The sequence below is a fragment of the Adiantum capillus-veneris genome, chromosome 8, assembly GCF_014529385.1.
Source record: "Adiantum capillus-veneris isolate H3 chromosome 8, ASM1452938v2, whole genome shotgun sequence".
In the NCBI taxonomy this organism is placed as follows: domain Eukaryota; kingdom Viridiplantae; phylum Streptophyta; class Polypodiopsida; order Polypodiales; family Pteridaceae; genus Adiantum; species Adiantum capillus-veneris.
This window is the reverse complement of record NC_140938.1, coordinates 115,917,656-115,939,473: the sequence shown is the minus strand read 5'-3', so window position 1 is coordinate 115,939,473 and position 21,818 is coordinate 115,917,656. Positions and strand designations below refer to the sequence as shown.

Here is a 21,818-nt window from a genome sequence, read left to right as displayed (position 1 = left end):
AGAAAACCATTTGAACCATCCATTGGTTCCGCAAAGCGCAGTAAAATATTCGCCAGCAAAAGCAAAAAAAGATTCACCCACATTCCTCACAAGGGGATCCAATTTTCTTAAGGAAATGCCCCAGAAGAGAAGCACATATGCCATCATTACTCTTCAAGCGTACGTGCGCAACTCATAAAAAACAAGAAAAGTACATTTTACCAAGCAATTAACATTGCCGGATAATGTACTCAGAAATAAAACAGAAACAATCATAAATGCTAAGCAGCTTATAGCATTCACAATCAGTCCGTTACTTTAATGGTATGCTTAGATCATCATGAATTGTATCATAAACTGCAGAAGGCATGTATAATCACCATATACGAATAGCTTTGACGTCATCATACATGGCTGCAGGCTTGTACTGGGTGATAAATTAAAAAACTCAAGACAATTGGGCCAAATGTACACATTTTATAGATCAGAATGTCACTCTGGTTTCTCGTCGCCGCCAGACTTCGAGGATGGCATTTCAACACCGATCTCCTTGGTCAGATCGCTAATGCTCTTCTCCAGGTCATCAATTCGAGATCCCATTTCATCAAGTGAGCTTTTGTTAAGGCAACATCCATTGGCACTGAAGAACTTTGAGAGAGAGAGAGAGAGAGAGAGAGAGAGAGAGAGAGAGAGAGAGAGAGAGAGTAGCTAACATGAATCAAACACGAACTTGTCTTTAACCAAAATTCTTCTCTATGTCTCGTAATATACAGACAATGTTCACCAGCTAGCATCAGAGCACACGACATGCGCGCATTCGGGTTCCAACAGCAAAACAAAAACTCAAAACAAAGAAATTGACAAAGCGCAGCAAGCACCCTAGGTTTTCATTAGGGCAAAGCATGACTATCAACAACCTTGACTGAATGTAACATAGCACCTCACTTCTCATAATACTCACAAGAGCTGGTCGGAAAATACTAATTCAAGACTACAACCAAGTCTTACTTATGCTAATCAGCGCTATTCAAAGTTAGAGAAACAAGCAGTAAATAAGTGGGATGACATGCCACCTCCTAAAATGCAAAAAAGGATATTTTTTGTGATGATAGACTCCGACATTGTTTGGAATCTCGCTTGCTGCTCAGAATCATAGTTGAAAAGCTCCTCAAACAAATACATCATAAAGACCAAAAACTACAGTAGATAATTCGCTTACCATTTGTTGAAGAAGATTTTGGACCTGCACAACAACATAATGACAGTAGAGCTATTAGCATTTTTTGTAAGATCTCTCCTAGTCAATGTTGAGCATGAGAGAGAGAGAGAGAGAGAGGGAGAGAGAGAGAGAAGAAGATTGTTTTAACGTCGTAGGAAACTATCCCAAGAGACCTTAAAGATCTAGCCGACGAGGAGAGTTGAACTCAAGACCTGTTATTCAAGCGGGAAATGGCATAACCAATCTACCACACTTGGGTGATAGAAAGGTTATACCACTTTCCTCTTTTTATTAGCACGCACACACACACACCCGAGAAGAAGATTGTTTTAACGTCGTAGGAAACTATCCCGAGAGAGAGAGAGAGAGAGAGAGAGAGAGAGAGAGAGAGAGAGAGAGAGAGAGATTTGAAGCCTCAAGCTCCACACGTCTTTAGAAGAAAGTTTGTGACCTCCTAAAGTTCTCCTGGGAGAACATGGAATTGCTTGGCGTGCATCATGAGGAAAAGAAGGCACACAATGCACCAATAATCCATGAGAGAGCTTGCAATGCGTTCAGCTTTAAAAAGTAAAGCCCATAGACAATCCTAATGAAGAAAAGCCATGTACAAAAATAAACTATGTTCTTATGTTGTGACGAGCTCTGAATCTACCAGCAATGAAAGAGTGTAAGTGCAGTCAAAACATCAGTACAAGGCCCCTTCCCGTTCCCAGAAAATAAAAATAAAATAGGATCACAAACTTACAAAGGCCGTCAGATCCGCTGTGCTTTGACCCGAGTCACCTGTTTCACCATGCCCCCTGCCATCCTACAATCGAAACCAAAATCACTTATCAATTTCTTCAGCCCCAGAGATATCACCGAACACAACCAGATAACTTGAATAGAGGCAAGCCCTCTTTACATAAGCCAGGCGAAAAAGCCTCTCCTAAACATGGTAAAAAGGGCATGAGCTATCTAAGGGGGGCAAGACCAGCAGCTTCTAAGAGAAGGGCACCTCGAACCATCTGCACAAAATCCTCAATGACCCCAAAGGTTTGTCAGAGTGTGCAGCGGAAGGAGAGAGGAAAGAGACAATGCACGAGAGAGAGAAGAGAGATAGATGGACAAAAGGCTGGGCGAGCCCAATAACTCCAAATGGCAAACTCTGCAAATGATAAAAGACTAAGTACAAAGAGTCCCCCTAGGCCACATATATAGTGAGTCAAGGTAAGGTAGGGCAAATATCTCCATCAAATACTACAACCAAAAATAGAACCCTCATCCTAATGATAATAAAATGGCCAGAAGACGCCTAAGACGGGAAAGTGCCTACGCAAACCCTAAGTGTGCCTGAAATCCCTGTCCAACAACCGGTAGCCAACCCACAACCAAGGGCCAGTGCAGGAGGAAAAGCATCTGTAAGGTGAACATGAAACTCTCTAACACACCCCCTCAAGAAGAGACGCTGAGAAAAATGCAGGAATTCTCACAAATCTGGACAAGAAGAAAATCTCAAAGGAATAAGAGTCAAATCCCCCAAAACAACGACTGTACAACACCAATGTGATGACGACCAAGGTTGAGAATCTTGAGATGACACCGATCAAGTCGCACAAGGAAGCTAACAAAGTGGCCAACCACGGAACAAGTCGCTGAAAAAGTTATAGAGGAAGAGACCAAAACAAAGCATCAGATAGCTCATCGATGACAATCACCACGTAGAGAAACCTAGTGTAGCAACACAAGACAACCCCCAAAGGTCGGAATAGGTAGCGGAGGATGAAATGAAGACATGGACTGGCCTCTCATCCAATGGACACCTCGACTCCAACAAGATCCTCTGACCACTAGAGAACACCTGCAATGCCACATACATATGCAAGGCAATTGTTGAGAAGAGAGATCACTGAGGTAGAGAGAGACATGACATCTAAGAATGAGAGAGAGGGAGAGAGAAAGAGAGAGAGAGAGAGAAGAAGAAGAAGAAGAAGGAGAGAATTTTAACGTCGTGGAAAACTATCCTAAGAGACCTCAAAGATCTATCCGACGAGAGAGAAATGAAATAAAATGAAATGTTATGTCACGTGACACATCCAACCCTATGTGTCCGTGGACAAGCTACAGCATGATCAAGGTTCAGTCAGTCCAGTCAGTCTAGATTAGAAGTGATCTGGCACTTTTGTGAGTCTATTCGTAGACCGTCCATGCCCAATCACTTAGCATAGATGCATATCCTCTGGTTGCACACAGCATGATCATCAGCATTCCCATTAGAATCCATCAGATTCCATCAGGGGAATTTTCCAATGCATTTAGCCTATTTTCCCTATTTTTGACATTTTTCACTTATTAATTTAAGTGACTTCCCAACAAAAGTAGGTAGAGCAATTTTGCTAAGTTTGTATATAAGCAAACTAGAGCTAGCACTATTTGGCAGAAGAGGCAGCAGGAGCACTCGCTCAACAGGCAACTTCTCAGCAGAACCCCAAGCCCTAGCGTTTTTGCTCCACAGCAACCACCTAGCGTTTTTGGACCAGATCAGCCAGTGTTTTTGCTCTTGCAGATCCGTGGCAACAGAAGACTCAACAAGAGACCTAGCGTTTTGCAGTTGCATGCCATCCGGCGACAGCAAAACCATCAGTTTTCAGCCATGAAGAACCTCAGTTTTCAGCCTTAAACCTGCAGATTTTCAGCGTCAAAGACCCACAGAAAAGAGCCCACGAATCAGCGTTTTTGACTCAATCGCAGATTTCAGCCCATAACGTTTTTGGACAGCAGTAGCAAGATTGCAAATATCAGCCCTTAGGTCGACTTCGTCATTACCGTCGTCATCGTCGACATAGCCTAGTCTTGCATGAGTCTCATGCATCACCATTGTACCAGATTGTGCAACATAAGTAGACCACTCTCGCCGACAAGAGTGGGGCCTTCGAAGGAGGGTTTTACAACGTCTCTGGTGTCGTATCTCTCTTCTCTCTCTATCTCTCACTCTCATACACTTGCACGCACAGTGTCCATTCACTTTGTTTGTGATCATAGCATTCTCTCATTAAGAACGGAAGACTCTACCTTCCATACGAACAAAAGGAACATTGAGCACAGTTCGGAGCACTCATCTTGAGCAAAGCACAGACATTCATTCAGCTGCACCTAACATTGGTATCAGAGCTTTGGCAGTGTTCTGTATAACTCAAGGAAAGAACCACAAGAACCACATAAATTTTTTTACTTGTTGAGGTCGCACGAACCCAAGTTCGCTTGGGCATGTCGATTCCTAATCGTGTTTTTGAAGAGTGACAAGAATCCAGGAAAGAAGGGCTTGTCCAACCTTCCCTTGTGTCTCTTTTCACTCACTGAGAGCAGACCGTGCACTTAGCGGCCGGCCAATCAACATGAGGTGGGAAAAAGCAACCTTGGTGTGAGCGCAAGGCCGCCAAGGGGTGCGCCCGCGGAAAGGAGTAGAACTCGGGTGAAGAGAAGATCCTTCTCAAACACAGATTGCAAGCGAAAGAAAACCTCAAGAACCCCAAGAACCCAAGTTCCTCGTGAACTTAACAACCCAAGACCCCCAACAACCCAAGTTCCTCGTGAACTTAAGAACCCACAAGAACCCACGACTTCAGAATGGTCATCACTCGAAGCGGAATGGATACTTCGCTTGGAGGTAATGAGATAGGCGAAGAAGAATTCTCCCCACCAGGAGGTTTTTCCGACCCTCCCCCTTCCCCATCTACGACAAAGATTGCACTCACTCCTATGAAGGAGTTGCCGCAGTTGGTTATGGACAGGAAGTTCAACTACAAAGAAAGAAGGGCAGCCATAGATCGTGACTACGAAGCAAGAAGGCCAGCCATAGATCGTGAATTCGATGCAAGTGAAGGGAAGCCATAGAGCATCAGTACGACTTGGAAGATGTTGCTAAATTGGCTTTATCTGACAGAAAAATAATTCTAAATGAATTATTGGATTTATAAGTGAGAGGGTTTCTCGCTTGGAACAACAGGAAAAATAATTCTAAATGAATTATTGGAATTTTAAGTGAGAGGGTTTTTCTCACTGGAGACATCCGAGTACAGAGTATTCCTAGTGCGTCATTAAAAGTAATGATGGGAGCACTGAGAACGGGAATATCTGTAAGGCCACCAGGAATGGGTACTTCTGATGCGTCACATCGGATGGGTGACAGGGAGCATCGGAAAGAAGTATCCGACCATCCGAGAACGGACATCTCTGATGCGTCATAGGATGGGTGACATAGAGCATCGTGAAGGGGATTGTACCGTAAGTTCGGTAGGAAAGGACTAGGTGATGGGTATTCTTGATGCGTCACAAGGTGGGTGACGGGTGCATCAGAAAGGGGATATCCATAGTCGAGAGGAAATCCGAACTGGAAAGAGGAATACGCGTAAAGACGCAAGCACAAGAATAAAGATGGGTTCTGAGAAGCTTTTCTTAAAAAGCGGAATATTTTAACGAGTTTTTCGGGAAAGAGCAGACGCTTTCGCGCGAGGAATCTATGTTTGCATTGCATTTGTTCATGTGGTTGCATCCAGGGACGCCTGGGAAGTGCTGTGAAAGCATTGTTTTTAACTTATAAGGTTTTATTGAGTTTTTGGGCAGGTTCAGACCAATTTTAAAAATATGCCGGCCGTCCACTTAATAAGTGGGCAGCCACTTGGAGAATAAAGCAACAAAACCAGCCAACGAATTCTCTCTCCCTATTTCGGGTAGAAAAGAAAGGGAAAAAAAAAAATCGAAAAAAAAAAATGGCCACGATCTCTCCTTGAGCAGCTATTCGTGCCGTGGTGAAGGAGCTATAAAAGCACCACATGCCCTCACGGAAAGGAGGTTACCAACGCCAACAAGAGAAGACTCTGCCGCCAAAAGACGCAAGAGATCGCGCGGGACTACAAAGCACGGAAGTCGCTTTTCCCGCGCAAGAGCGACAGGTATCTATTGTGGATTCGCCAAACGAATTGTTGTCGCGTGTTTGCGTGTGTGTTTGCAGGCACTTCATCGCGAAGGAGAAGCGAGAAGGCTTCGGCCTACGCTTGGGAATTCCGAAAACAGAATTCACAAATTGTCTGTGGAGTCTCAATTCCGAGTACAGACGGAGAAAGGATTGAGAGATGGTCTCTCGGATTTCCCTTACGGGAAGGAACGACTATCAAGCCAGAGATTTAGAACGGAGGGATTTTCTCCGGTTCTTGTGCTTGTAAAAAGATTCTCCCTAATAAAGAATTCTCTTTAAGGGGGGGGACCAGCCCATCTTCTGGTCCCCAGTACTGTGTCGATCTTCTCACTCTCTATCTCTCTCTCTATCTATTTCTCTCTATATCCTTTGGCTTCAGTAATAAGTGATAAAATCTATTTATCCGAATGTATTTTATATTGTTATGCGCTCCCCTTTGTGACAGAAGAAAAAGAAAGTCAAGCCAAATTTGATCGCGAGAACAAAGCAAGACAAGCAAAATTTGATCGCGAGACCAAAGCAAGAATGCAAGAGATGTTGCGACTCTTTTCTCAAATTCAGGCACAGATGCAAGAGAATCAGGAAAAGGAGAATCTCTCAGTCTCTTCTTCTCCAAAGCATGATACACAGGATTTGCATGATTGTGTGAAGCATGATCATGATTTGATTGACAATGACTTGCATGATGATTTGGATGATAAGGATGAGCATGATGATTTGAATGACAATGACAAGCATGATGATTTGCATGATCAAGATGTGATTTCTCACGAGCATGATGATTTGCATGATCAAGATGTGATTTCTCACAAGTATGATGAGTTGCATGAAGATGATGTGATTGTTCACAAGGATGATGTGTTAGTGGATGCTTTTTCTAGCGAAGCTAACCTCGTTATAGATTCAATCAATCACGAAGAACCGATCTTGGCTTTCGAGTCGAGATCCAAAGAACCCCCACAAGACGATTCGATCATTCAGGAAGAAGCGATCTTGGCTCTCGAGCCTAGGTCCAAAGAACCCTCACAGGAAGTATTATGTGTTCGGATGATTGATATGCACACATTGTTAGAGTGTTTCATTTGTGATTGTTTCCTGTATTTCAGTCAGCGTCTTTATGTGATCCCTTTTCCTAGGCATGACATATTGTACGTTGAGCACGTTCCACTCATGAATGAGCACGAATGTATGCGGATTGTTCATGAAAAGCTGAAAAGTATGCATTCAAGGAAGTCACATTCCATGTCTCTTCCTTGGCACGACACAGTGGTCGAAAGAGCACAAGAAAGTATGAGCACCAAGCATGGGCATTTCCGTTGTGAATTGCCACAATTGATTGCTTTAGATCATAAAAGAAAGATTCGATCTCATTGTTTGCGTGTGTGTGGTGAACGGTTTGGCACTCCGTCTCTTTGTTCATCTACATTGCATGCACAGTCTTTGAGGAAGACAAGATTTTTTCCAGTCACCTTACATGGAATGGGTATATTCATGTTTTTGTGTTGGAAGTGGTTTCAGGAATTTTCAGCCTCGGAGATTCTTGAAGAAGAACGAAGCATGACTCTCGACAAAGTTGAAGCATCGAAGGAGCCACAAAAGACTATCGCTTTCGGCACGGCCCAAAGAAGCAAGCGTTGCAGACCTTTATGAAGTTCAAGTACCGCACGACCCACACATCGGAGTGCGCCGGCGAAGAGTCCCTTCCAAGATTCCGGATGCTATTGGCGATCTCCCTCGACGCCATACAGTCCGGTTCCAGTACCTCACTTTGAAAAGGAGGGGATGTCACGTGACACATCCAACCCCCTGTGTCCGTGGACAAGCTACAGCATGATCAGGGTCCAGTCAGTCTAGATTAAAAGTGATCTGGCACTTTTGTGAGTCTATTCGTAGACCGTCCATGCCCAATCACTTGGTGTAGATGCATATCCTCTGGTTGCACACAGCATGATCATCAGTATTCCCATCAGAATCCTACAGGGGAATTTTCCAATGCATTTAGCCTATTTTACCTATTTTTGACATTTTTCACTCATTAATTTTAAGTGACTTTCCAACAAAAGTAGGTAGGGTAATTTTGCTAAGTTTGTATATAAGTAAACTAGAGCTAGCACTATTTGGTAGAAGAGGCAGCAGGAGCACTCGCTCAACAGGCAACTTCTCAGCAGAACCCCAAGCCCTAGTGTTTTTGCTCCACAGCCACCACCTAGCGTTTTTGGACCAGATCAACCAGTGTTTTTGCTCTTGCAGATCCCTGGCGACAGAAGACTCAACAAGAGACCTAACGTTTTGCAGTTGCAGGCCATCCGGCAACAGCAGAACCATCAGTTTTCAGCCATGAAGAACCTCAGTTTCCAACCCTAAACCTGCAGATTTTCAACGTCAAAGACCCACAGAAAAGAGCCCCCGAATCAGCGTTTTGACTCAATCGTAGATTTCAGCCCATAGCGTTTTTGGACAGCAGAAGCAAGATTGCAGATTTCAGCCCTTAGGTCGACTTCGTCATTACCGTCGTCATCGTCGACATAGCCTAGTCTTGCATCAGTCTCATGCATTACCATTGTACCAGATTGTGCAATCATAAATAGATCACGCTCGCCGACGAGAGTGGGGCCTTCGGAAGAGGGTTTTACGTCTCTGGTGTCGTATCTCTCTTCTCTCTCTATCTCTCAGTCTCATACACTTGCACGCACAGTGTCCATTCACTTTGTTTGTGATCATAGCATTCTCTCGTTAAGAGCGGAAGGCTCTACCTTCCATAAGAACAAAAGGAACATTGAGCACAGTTCGGAGCACTCATCTTGAGCAAAGCGCAAACATTCATTTCGCTGCACCTAACATTATGTTAACGTCTTCAAAAGGCCAAAATGACCTATGAGACCAAACAGTTACAACGCAAGGAATCTGATACAATGTCTGAGTACCAAAAATAAAAAGTTCTTAAAAAAAGGGATACTATAGAATCCTAATACTATTGTATGTGAGCTAAGCAACTAGCTGGAAATGTGTAGGATAATGCCATTCCCTCTTGAATAACACGTCTTGAATTCAACTCTCCTCGTTGGATAGATCTTTAAGGTCTCTTGGGATAGTTTCCCACGACGTTAAAATACTCCTCCTTCTTCTTCTTCTTCTTCTTCTTCTTCTCTCTCTCTCTCTCTCTCTCTCTCTCTCTCTCTCTCTCTCTCTCTCTCTCTCTCTCTCTCTCTCTCTCAAACGTTTTTTGACCTAGTAGACAGCAGTTCACTCTTTTGATCATAACTTCTTCATTCAAACTGCGATTTAGGTGATCTATAGCCTCAATCGAAGAGCACGAAGCCCTCTACGCATTGATGTAAAGACAGAATTTTTATGGGCAATGCAGGGTTTTGTTGTAACAACAGCTCAGAATTGAAAAGACTGTCAAAACTTTGTGTTTTTGTTGCCGACTTGAAGGCAATGTCGGACAAAACTCGCAAGGGTGAAAAACTTCACACTCGCCATGGAGAATGATGCAAAATCTCCAAGGAATTTGGATGCTGATCCAACTACATCGTCTACAACGGAAGCAATGATCATGGCTTACTTGGTCTCATTACAAGAAACCGTCAACAAGCAAGGTGAAGAGCTGCGCGCACTTGCAATGGAGAATGGCACTTTAAGAGTTCTTGTTGTGGAGAATGAGCACCTCAAGAAGGTTCTTGAAATGCAAACAACACGCTTGATGTATCTTGAGAATGAAGTTCAACAATGTAAGCGCTCTCTTGTTGACATGAATGTATTGAAAGAACGCTTGAGCAAAGTTGAGAGTGATTATGTATTGAAAGAGAAAACGATAGATACAATACGACATGATGTATGTGAAATGAGAAATGCATCCAAATCATAGGCTGATATATGTAAGGATAATGTGGTTTCTACATCTTTTATCACGCAAGCCCGTTGTCCAAGCAAAGAATGTAGAATGTGGATACTCAAGAATTGTAAGAACGGCAAAAACGCTCTTTAAAGAACATCGTCATTCGTGGAATCAAGGAGGAAAGCATGGAAACACCCCAATTCTTGCGGTTGCTATTGAAGAGTTTTTTGCTACATACTTTGGTATGTCTGGAATCATGGCTTATGGTGCACATCGAGTTGGAAAACAAGGAGTCCCTCGCTCAGGAGAAAGACCTATTGTATGTACCATGGTTGATGAGGTAAAGAGAAAGATCATCCTTGACAATACTTTGATCTACCTCAAAGAAACGGGTTGTAATGTATATGAGGATCGCACTCTTATGCAACAAAATGTACGTCGCAAAGCATATGAGGAAAGAAGCAAGAAGGTTAAGGTATCACCTCAAGAAGAAAAGCCACTTAAGGAGGATGCAAGTCCACCCAACAAATAGGGACACATGATCTATGAGACCAACTCACGCTTGCGAATAAGCTTTTGGAATTGTAACGGGTATCCATGGAATGCGGGAATTGGCATTGATGAGCTTACCAATGACTCCGATGTGATACTTCTTGTCGAAACATGGGAGCATGATGCGCAACGAATTCTTGGATTTGACAAATACGATGTGCATTCTTTGATGTGGGCCAAAAATGCAAAGCAACGAAGAGGCCAAGGAGACGTAGCATGTATGACCAAAAAGGATTTGAAAGATGTTTCCATTGTCAAAGAAGATAAGTATAAACGCTACTTATGGCTAAAAATCAGCCCACCAAATGGTCAAGTCATGTTTGTGGCTGGTTGCTACGTTCCTCACTATGACTCCAACTTTTATGCACGCTTGGATATCAGTCCTTTGTTGAACTAGAGGAAGACATTGCTTATTATAAGGACCATGGTGAAGTCATTGTCTTTGGAGACATGAATGCTCGCACAAATACGTTACAACACGACACACAACAAGTCGACATGCTGCATGTCTCAAGAAGAATGAATGACTGATACATGTATAATCGAAGTTCTAATGATACAAAAGAACTAGATCACTATGGAAAGTCACTTCTACATATGTGCAATAGTATCGGAAAGCTTATTGCAAATGGTGTATCTTTATGGCAAGGCACCAATGACTTTACATGTAGAAAGCACAATGGTGATAGCGTGATTGACTATATGTTGTTTTCGGAAGCCACTCTAGAATGCATACAAAGCTTTACACTTGGTGAATGGAATCCGGAATCGGATTATAGGATGTTATGTATTGACCTCAAGTGTGGTAAAAGACCAGAACATGTAGCCTCCAATCATGATGTGAATCATTTCTACTTACGTCTAGACTTCAAACGAGCACTTATATATGCTGATATTGTGGACCAAATGTTAAGCATGACAGAGCATAAAGAGAGCCCAACATTACAATGCAAGTGGAAAGTTTTCAAAGAAGTAATTTGCTCTTGTGCGAAGGAATGCTTTTTGGTGGAACACGTGTCTTGCAAAAGGTCTAAGAACGGTAGCACCAAGAAGAAATGGTTTGACATGGAATGTAGTCAAGCCCGAAAACACTTGCTAAGGTTGGATGCAAGCAAAGACAAGGAAGTTTCCTTGGAACGTTGACACACATACAAAGCAATTGTTCTGTCACGTGACACATCCAACCCTATGTGTCTGTGGACAACAGCATGATCAGGGTTTAGTTCAGTCAAGTCACTCTAGAATAGGAAGTGATCTAGCACTTTTGTGAGTCTGTTCGCAGACCGTGCATGCCCAGACACTTAGTATAGATGCATATCCTCTGGTTGCACACAGCATGATCATAAGCATTCCCATTAGAATCCATCAGAATCCTTCAGGGGAATTTTCCACTGCATTTAGCCTATTTTACCTATTTTTGACATTTTTCACTTATTTTAAGTGACTTTTGTTGGAAAGTAGGTAGGGCAAATTGAGTAAGTTTGTATATAAGCAAACCTATACTAGCACTAATTGGTAGAAGAGGCAACAGGAGCACCGCTCAACAGGCACCTTCTTAGCAGGAACCCCCAGCAAGGCCTAGCGTTTTTGCTACACAGTAGAGAGGCTAGCGTTTTGCTTCAAGACCCCAGATCAGCCGGGCTTTTGCATTTGCAGATTCCCGGCGACAACAAAACCACAGATCAGCCTAGCGTTTTGCATTTGCAAGACATCCGGCGACAGCAAATCAGTTTTCAGCCCTAGCGTTTTTGGTTTGTAGATCAGCCCCGACGTTTTGCAGATTTACCGCGACGGAGCATCAAGGAACATCAGCGTTTTCAGTTTTCAGCAGTTAGACACCGCAGATCAAGTCCCGAACCTCGCAGATCTCACCTTCCCGCAGCAGTTCCTCGCCGCACGGTCAGTTTCCACAAGGTTTACAATTTCAGCCTGGAAAACGCAGATTTCAGCATCTGCATTTTCAGCACGTCGTCGTCGCATCGTCGCCATTGACATCGTCCCCGATATCGAGTCAGAATTCAGTAAATAAAGATTTGCAGATTTCAGCTCTTAGCGTTTTCAAATTTCAGCCCGTCTCGTCGTCGTCCTCATCGTCGGCAAGTCCAAGCATTGTAGAGATTGTGCAATCAATAGTAGACTGCTCTCGCCATAGAGAGTGGGGCCTTCGGAGGAGGGTGTTACGTCTCTGGTGTCGTATTCTCTTCTCTATCTCTCAGTCTCATGCACCTTCACGCACAGTGTCCATTCACTTTGTTTGTGTCCATTGCACTCTCTCATTAAGAACGGAAGGCTCTCCCTTCGATAAGAACAGAAGGAACCTTGAGCATAGTTCGGAGCACTCATCTTGAGCAAAGTTCAACCATTCATTCCGCTGCACTTAACATTGGTATCAGAGCTTTGGCAGTGTTCTGTATCACTCAAGGAAAGAACCACAAAAATCACAAGAAATTTTTTGCTTGTTGCGGTCGCACGAACCCAAGTTCGCTTGGGCGTGTCGATTCCTAATTGTGTTTTTGAAGAGTGATAGGAATCCCAAGAAAGAAGGGCTTGTCTAACCTCCCCTTGTGCCTCTTTTCACTCACTAAGAGCAGACCGCACTTAGCGGCCGGCCAATCGACATGAGGTGGGAAAAAGCAACCTTGGTGTGAGCCAAGGCCGCCAAGGGGTGCGCCCGCGGAAAAGAGCAGAACTAGGGTGAAGAGAAGATCCTTCTCTAACACAAATTGCAAGCTAAAGAAGAACCTCAAGATCCTCAAGATTCAAGACCCCCAAGAACTCAAGACCCCAAGTTCCTCGTGAACTTAAGAACCCAAGACCACAACAACCCACAACAACCCACGACTTCAGTGGATAGTCATCACTCGAAGCGGAATGGATATTTCGCTTAGAGGTGATGAGCATGAGAGAGGCGAAGAAGAATTTTCCCCACCAGGAGGTTTTTCCGACGGTCCCCCATCTACGTCAAGAATTGCACTAACTCCTATGGAGCCTTTCGACAAGATGGTGATGGACATGAAGTTAGAGCGCGAAGCAAGACACGCAGAAACAAAAGCAGAAATGGATCGCAAACACGCAGAAAGAAAAGCAGATGGATCGGAGACACGCAAAAAGCAAAGCAGAAAGAAAGGCAGCCAAAGCAAGACAAGAATAGAGCGACCGACACATGAAAGAGTTGTTAAGTGCAGCGGAATGAATGTTTGCGCTTTGCTCAAGATGAGTGCTCCAAACTGTGCTCAAGGTTCCTTTTGTTCTTATGGAAGGTAGAGCCTTCCGTTCTTAATGAGATAATGCTATGATCACAATCAAAGTAAATGGATACTGTGTGTGCAAGTGTATGAGACTGAGAGATAGAGAGAAAAGAGAGATACGACACCAGAGACGTTGTAGAACCCTCCTCCGAAGGCCCGACTCTCGTCGGCGAGAGTGGTCTACTATTGATTGCACAAAGTGGTACAATGACGATGCATGGAAACTGATGCAACTTGGGACTATGTCAGTGACGACGACGGGGACGACGACAATGACCTAAGGGCTGAAATCTGCGACCTTTTAACTGCTGTCCACAAAACGCTATTGCTGAAAATCTGGGGCTGGTTCGGGGCTGCTGAAAACGCTGGTTTGGCTGCGTTTTTAAGAGGCTGAAAATGGTGTTCTTCTGCAAGTGTCTAGGGCTGAAAACGCTGTTGTCCTTGGTGCTGAAAACACTGCCTTGTCTGATGCAAATGAAGGCTGAAAACGCTAGTGCTTGCAGCCTTGCTAGCCATAATGAAAAACGCTAGGGAGTAGGGGATGTTGGCGATGAGAGGATTGCTGAAAAACCAAGGTAGGATCCGTACGTACGTACGGATATGTACGGTACGGTATGTCCGTACCGTACGGATTCGTACTGTACGCTTTTTCTTTTTTTTTCTTTTTTTTTTTGGCCGCAGTGCTGTGGGTAATATGTGGAAATAAACCCTATTGTGGCAAGAATTTTTGGTTTGCCTTTCTTTAGCCTTATCCCAACACCTAGTTTTGTAGACATTTCGACACAACTTGCATTTATAGAGCACACACGAACGTCATTGCGGTGGTGAATATAGGAGGGCAAGCACGATCAGGAACTCGTATGAAAGCTTTGCCTTGGTTTATAGAATAGTGAACTAACATCCTTGGAGTGATACTTATGAATTTTTTATCAAGTATAGACCGTATTGTAGGTTTTTGGAATTATAAAAAAAAAAAACCTACGAATTTTACGTACCTAACAACTCTATCCATTCGGTACTACGTACAGGTCGTACCGAATACGTACCGTACCTTACGTACCTTACCACCTTGCGAAAAACACCAGCTTGTAGGGGATGTTGGCGATGATAAAAAACGCTAGGCTGAAGGGTTGGTGGAAATCGCCACGGGACTTGGAGGTGTCTGCTGAGAGAGGGGAGTACCTGTTGCCTGTGGCCCGTTGTGCTCCTTGCTCATCTGCCCAAGAGTGCTAGCTTTGGTTTGCTTATATATTTTCTTACCCAAATTGCCCTACCTACTTTTGTTGGAAAGTCACTTAAATTAATAAGTGAAAAATGCCAAAAATAGGTAAAATAGCCTAAATGCACTGGAAAAATCCCCTAACTGATTCTGATGGGAATACTGATGATCATGCTGTGTGCAACCAGAGGATATGCATCTACACTAAGTGATTGGGCATGCACGGTCTACGAAGAGACTCACAAAAGTGTCAGATCACTTCCAATCTAAACTGACTGGACTGACTGAACCCTGTTATGCTGAAGCTTGTCCACGGACACATAGGGTTGGATGTGTCACGTGACATCCCCTCCTTTTCAAAGTGAGGTACTGGTACCGAACTGTATGGCGTCGAGGGAGATCGCCAATAGCATCCGAAATCCTGGAAGAGACTCTTCGCCGGCCCACTCTGATGTGTGGGTCATGCGGTACTTGAACTTCATAAAGGTCTGCAACGCTTGCTTCTTTGGGCCGCGCCGAAAGCGACACAAAGTTTTGTGTGGCTTCTTCAATGCTTCAACTTTGTCGAGTGTCATGTTTCTTTCTTCGTCAAGAATCTCCATGGCTGAAAATTCCTGAAACCATTTCCAACACAAAACCATGAACATACCTATTCCATGTAAAGTGAGTGGAAAAAATCTTGTCTTCTCTAAAGACTGTGTATGCAATGTAGATGAACATAGAGACGGAGTGACAACCCGTTCATCAAACACATGCAAACAATGAGATCGAATCTTTCTCTTATGATCTAGAGCAATCAATTGTGGCAATTCACAACGGAAATGCCCATGCTTGGTGCTCAATCTTTCATGTGCTCTTTCTACGAATGTGTCATGCCAAGGAAGAAACATTGAATGTGACTTCCTTGAATGCATACTTTTCATGAACAATCCGCATACATTCGTTCTCATTCATGAGTGAAACGTGCTCAACGTACAATATGTCATGCCTAGTAAAAGGGATCACAGTCAATCAAATCATCATGCTTATCATAATCATGCAAATCTTGTGTGTCATGCTTGGGAGAAGAAGAGACTGAGAGAGTCTCCTTTTCTCGAATCTCTTGCATCATGTGTGCCTGAACTTGAGAAAACGCAAGAACTCTTTCATGTGTTGATCGCTCTTTTCTTTGATGGCTTTGTTCTAGCGATCAAATTCTGCTTATCTTGCTTTGTTCTCTCAATTTGGCTTCACTTTCTTTTTCTTCCAAGTCGTAAAGACACTCCATGGCTTCCATTCTTGCATCGTATTCACGATCTATGGCTGCGATTCTTTCTTCGTAGTCACGATCTATGGCTGCCCATCTTTCGTCGTGTTCTAACTTCCTGTCCATAAACAACTGCGGCAATTCCTTCATAGGAGTTAGTGCAATCCTTGTCGTAGATGGGGAAGAGTCAAAAAAACCTCCTGGTGGGGAAAATTATTCTTCGCCTCTCTCATGCTCATCACCTCCAAGCGAAGTATCCATTCCCCTTCGAGTAATGACCATTTTGAAGTCGTGGGTTCGTGTGGGTTCTTGTGGTCTTGGGTTCTTAAGTTCACGAGGAACTTGGGTTCTTCGGAGTTTTGGTTCTTACGTCCACGAGGAACTTGGGTTCTTGGGTTCTTGGGTTCTTGAGGGTTTTGGGTTCTTGAGGTTCTTGAGGTTTTCTTTCGCTTGCAAACCGCGTTTGAGAAGGATCTTCTCTTCACCCGAGTTCTACTCCTTTCTGCGGGCGCACCCCTTGGCGGCCTTGCACTCACACCAAGGTTGCTTTTTCCCACCTCAAGTCGATTGGCCGGCCGCTAAAAGCACGGTCTGCTCTCAATGAGTGAAAAGAGACACAAGGGGAGACTGGACAAGCCCTTCTTTCTTGGGATTCTTGTCACTCTTCAAAAACACGATTAGGAATCGACACGCCCAAGCAAACTTGGGTTCGTGCGACCGCAACAAGCGAAAAAAATTCTTGTGATTCTTCTGGTTCTTTCCTTGAGTGATACAGAACATTGCCAAAGCTCTGATACCAATGTAAGGTGCAGCGGAATGAATGTTTGCGCTTTGCTCAAGATGAGTGCTCCGAACTGTGCTCAAGGTTCCTTTTGTTCTTATGGAAGGTAAAGCCTTCCGTTCTTCATGAGATAATGCTATGATCACAATCAAAGTGAATGGATATTGTGCGTGCAAGTGTATGAGAGTGAGAGATAGAGAGAGAAGAGAGATACGACACCAGAGACGACGTAAAACCCTCCTCTGAAGGCCCCATTCTCGTCGACGAGAGTGGTCTACTATTGATTGCACAAAGTGGTACAATGATGATGCATGGAAACTGATGCAACTTGGGACTATGTCGGTGACGACGACAGGGACGACGACGACGATGACCTAAGGGCTGAAATCTGCGACCTTTTAAGTGCTGTCCACAAAACGCTATTGCTGAAAATCTGGGGCTGGTTCGCGGCTGCTGAAAACGCTGGTTTGGTTGCGTTTTTAAGAGGCTGAAAATGGTGTTCTTCTACAAGTGTCTAGGGCTGAAAACGTTCTTGTCCTTGGTGCTGAAAACGCTGCCTTGTCTGATGCAAATGACGGCTGACAACGCTAGTGCTTGCAGCCTTGCTAGCGATAATGAAAAACGCTACGAAGTAGGGGATGTTGGCGATGAGAGGATTGCTAAAAAACGCCAGCTTGTAGGGGATGTTGGCGATGATCAAAAACGCTAGGCTGAAGGGTTGGTGAAAATCGCCAAGGGACTTGGAGGTGTCTGCTGAGAGAGGGGAGTACCTGCTGCCTGTGGCCTGTTGTGCTCCTTGCTCATCTGCCCAAGAGTGCTAGCTTTGGTTTGCTTATATATTTTCTTACCCAAATTGCCCTACCTACTTTTGTTGGAAAGTCACTTAAATTAATAAGTGAAAAATGCCAAAAATAGGTAAAATAGCCTAAATGCACTGGAAAAATCCCCTCACTGATTCTAATGGATTCTCATGGGAATATTGATGATCATGCTGTGTGCAACCAGAGGATATGCATCTATACTAAGTAACTGGGCATGCACGGTCTATGAAGAGACTCATTAAAGTGCCAGATCACTTCCAGTCTAAACTGACTGGATTGACTGAACCCTGTTATGCTGAAGCTTGTCCACGGACACATAGGGTTGGATGTGTCACGTGACATCCCCTCCTTTTCAAAGTGAGGTACTGGTACCGAACTGTATGGCGTCGAGGGGAGATCGCCAATAGCATTCGGAATCCTGGAAGGGACTCTTCGCCGGCCCACTCTGATGTGTGGGTCGTGCGGTACTTGAACTTCATAAAGGTTTGCAACGCTTGCTTCTTTGGGCCGCGCTGAAAGCGACACAAAGTTTTGTGTGGCTACTTCAATGCTTCAACTTCGTCGAGTGTCATGCTTCTTTCTTCGTCAAGAATCTCCATGGCTGAAAATTCCTGAAACCATTTCCAACACAAAACCATGAACATACCTATTCCAAGTAAAGTGAGTGGAAAAAATCTTGTCTTCTCTAAAGACTGTGTATGCAATGTAGATGAACATAGAGACGGAGTGACAACCCGTTCATCAAACACAGGCAAACAATGAGATCGAATCTTTCTCTTATGATCTAGAGCAATCAACTGTGGCAATTCACAACGGAAAAGCCCATGATTGGTGCTCAATCTTTCATGTGCTCTTTCTACGAATGTGTCATGCCAAGTAAGAGACATGGAATGTGACTTCCTTGAATGCATACTTTTCAGCTTTTTATGAACAATCCGCATACATTAGAGCTTTGGTATGCACGGTCTACGAATAGACTCACAAAAGTGCCAGATCACTTCTAATCTAAACTGACTAGACTGACTGAACCCTGTTATGTTTAAGCTTGTCCACGGACACATAGGGTTGGATGTGTCACGTGACAAGAGTTCTTGCGACTCTTTTCTCAAGTGCAGGCACAGATGCAAGAGATTCAGGAGATGGAGACTCTCTCAATCTCTTCTTCTCCCAAACATGACACACAGGATTTGCATGATTCTGAGAAGCATGATGATTTGCATGATGATTTGAATGATATGATGAGCATGATGATTTGGACGACACTGACAAGCATGATGATTTGCATGATCAAGATGTGATTTCTCACAAGCATGATGAGTTGCATGAAGATGATGTGATTGTTCACAAGGATGATGTGTTAGTTGATACTTTTTCTAGCAAAGCTAACCTCGTTGCAAATTTGGCTCTTCAAGAAGAACCGATCTTGGCTCTCGAGCCTAGATTCAAAGAAACCTCACAGGAAGTATTATGTATTCGTATGATTCATACGCACGCATTGTTCAAGTGTTTCATTCGTGATCGTTTCCTGTATTTTAGTCAGCGTTTTTATGTGATCCCTTTTCCTAGGCATGACATATTGGACGTTGAGCACGTTTCACTCATGAATGAGCACGGATGTATGCGGATTGTTCATGAAAAGCTGAAAAGTATGCATTTTAAGAAGTCACATTCCATGTCTCTTCCTTGGCATGACACATTTGTAGAAAGAGCACATGAAAGTATGAGCACCAAGCATGGGCATTTCCATTGTGAATTGCCACAGTTGATTGATTTAGATCAACACAACAAGATTCGATCTCATTGTTTGCGTGTGTGTGGTGAACGGGTTGGCACTTCGTCTAATTGTTCAATCTACATTGCATGCGCAGTCTTTTAGGAAGACGAGATTTTTTCCACTCACTTTACATGGAATGGTTATATTCATGCTTCTGTGTTGGAAATGGTTTCAAGAATTTTCAGCTATGGAGATTCTTGAAGAAGATAGAAGCGTGACTCTCGACGAAGTTGAAGCATCGAAGGAGCCACACAAAACTTTGTGTCGCTTTCGGCGCGGCCCAAAGAAGCAAGCGTTGTAGACCTTTATGAAGTTCAAGTACCGCACGACCCACACATTCGAGTGGGCCGATGACGAGTGCCTTCTAGGATTCCGGATGCTACTGGCGATCTCCCTCGACGCCATACAGTTCGGTACCAGTATCTCACTTTGAAAAGGAGGGGATGTCATGTGACACATCCAACCCTATGTGTCCGTGGACAAGCTACAGCATGATCAAGGTTCAGTTCAGTCAAGTTAGTCTAGAATAGGAAGTGATCTGGCACATTTGTGAGTCTGCTCGCAGACTGTGCATGCCCAGACACTTAATATAGATGCATATCCTCTGGTTGCACACAGCATGATCATAAGCATTCCCATTAGAATCCATCAGAATCCTTCAGGAGAATTTTCCGCTGCATTCAGCCTATTTTACCTATTTTTGACATTTTTCACTTATTATTTTAATTGACTTTTGTTGGAAAGTAGGTAGGGCAAATTGAGTAAGTTTGTATATAAGCAAACCTAGACTAGCACTAATTGGCAGAAGAGGCAGCAGGAGCACCGCTCAACAGGCACCTTCTTAGCAAGAACCCCCAACAAGGCCTAGCGTTTTTGCTACACAGCAAAGAGGCTAGCGTTTTGCTTCAAGACCCGAGATCAACCAACGTTTTTGCATTTGCAGATTCCCGGCGACAACAGAACCATAGATCAGCCTAGCATTTTACATTTGCAGGACATCCGGCGACAGCAGATCAGTTTTCAGCCCTAGCATTTTTGGTTTGCAGGTCAGCCCCGGCGTTTTGCAGATCCGCGACGGAACATCAAGGAACATCAGCGTTTTCAGTTTTCAGCAGTTAGACACCGCAGATCAAGGCCCGAACCTCGCAGATCTCACCTGCCCGTAGCAGTTCCTCGCCGCACGGTCAGTTTCCGCAAGGTTTACAGTTTCAGCCTGGAAACGCAGATTTCAGCATCTACGTTTTCAACACGTAGTCGTCGCATCGTCGCCATCGACATCGTCCCCAATATAGTCAAAATTCAGCAGATAAAGATTTGCAGATTTCAGCCCTTAGCGTTTACAGATTTCAGCCCGTCTCGTCGTCGTCCTCATCGTCGTCGACATCATCGGCAAGTCCAAGCATTGTAGAGATTGCAATCAATAGTAGACCGCTCTCGCCATAGAGAGAGAGGCCTTTGGAGGAGATTTAACGTCTCTGGTGTCGTATTCTCTTCTCTATCTCTCAGTCTCATGCACCTTCACGCACAATGTCCATTCACTTTGTTTGTGTCCATTGCACTCTCATTAAGAACAGAAGACTCTCCCTTCTATAAGAACAAAAGGAACCTTGAGCATAGTTCGGAGCACTCATCTTGAGCAAAGTTCAAACATTCATTCCACTACACCTAACATGTTCAAAAAAGAGGAGAAGGTAGGAAGTCAAAAAACAACTTCTTTTAGCGCAAGAGAAAGCACATGCATGTGGCAAGTTTTGGCAAAATGTAAAAGACAAGCGTGTTGAGAGCTTTGGTGACTTGACTCTTGAGGATATGTATACGCATTGCAAGAACCTCTATGAGCAGCCCAATGTTGATAAGATGGAGTGTTGTAGCTCCCTTCCGTTTATGCCTCCCTTCTTTGCCATTGAAGATGTGTCACACGCTTGAGAAACTTGCTACTCGCAAGGCAGGGGACCTTCAAGGTGTCAAGGCGCAAATGATTAAATGGACAAGCAAGAAAACACGATATTGGATACACGATATGTTTAACCTTACACTTCAGCATGGCATGCCTCATGATTGGAGTGCAAATTGGATCAAACCTTTGCACAAAGGAGGAGATGTAAACAATGTGAACAACTATCGCACTATAATGGTTAATTCTTTGATGGCAAAGTTATTTGGATGTATCATGGAGATGAAAATAAG

The 21,818-nt window shown here is 43.9% G+C and overlaps 1 protein-coding gene across 1 annotated transcript in view; it reads right to left on the bottom strand.

The window, feature by feature from the left end:
- Positions 1–256: 256 nt before the first annotated feature.
- HSBP (heat shock factor binding protein) overlaps positions 257–21,818 on the bottom strand; it is a 33,925-nt gene continuing 12,363 nt past the window's right edge. The window contains exons 2-5 of the mRNA XM_086518407.1: positions 1,944–2,006; positions 1,199–1,222; positions 1,077–1,119; positions 257–587 (exon numbers count right to left, since the gene is read on the bottom strand). Of these exons, the coding sequence (XP_086374533.1) occupies positions 472–587; positions 1,077–1,119; positions 1,199–1,222; positions 1,944–2,006 (246 nt within the window). The 3' untranslated portion in view covers positions 257–471. The remainder of the gene's footprint in view (positions 588–1,076; positions 1,120–1,198; positions 1,223–1,943; positions 2,007–21,818) is intronic.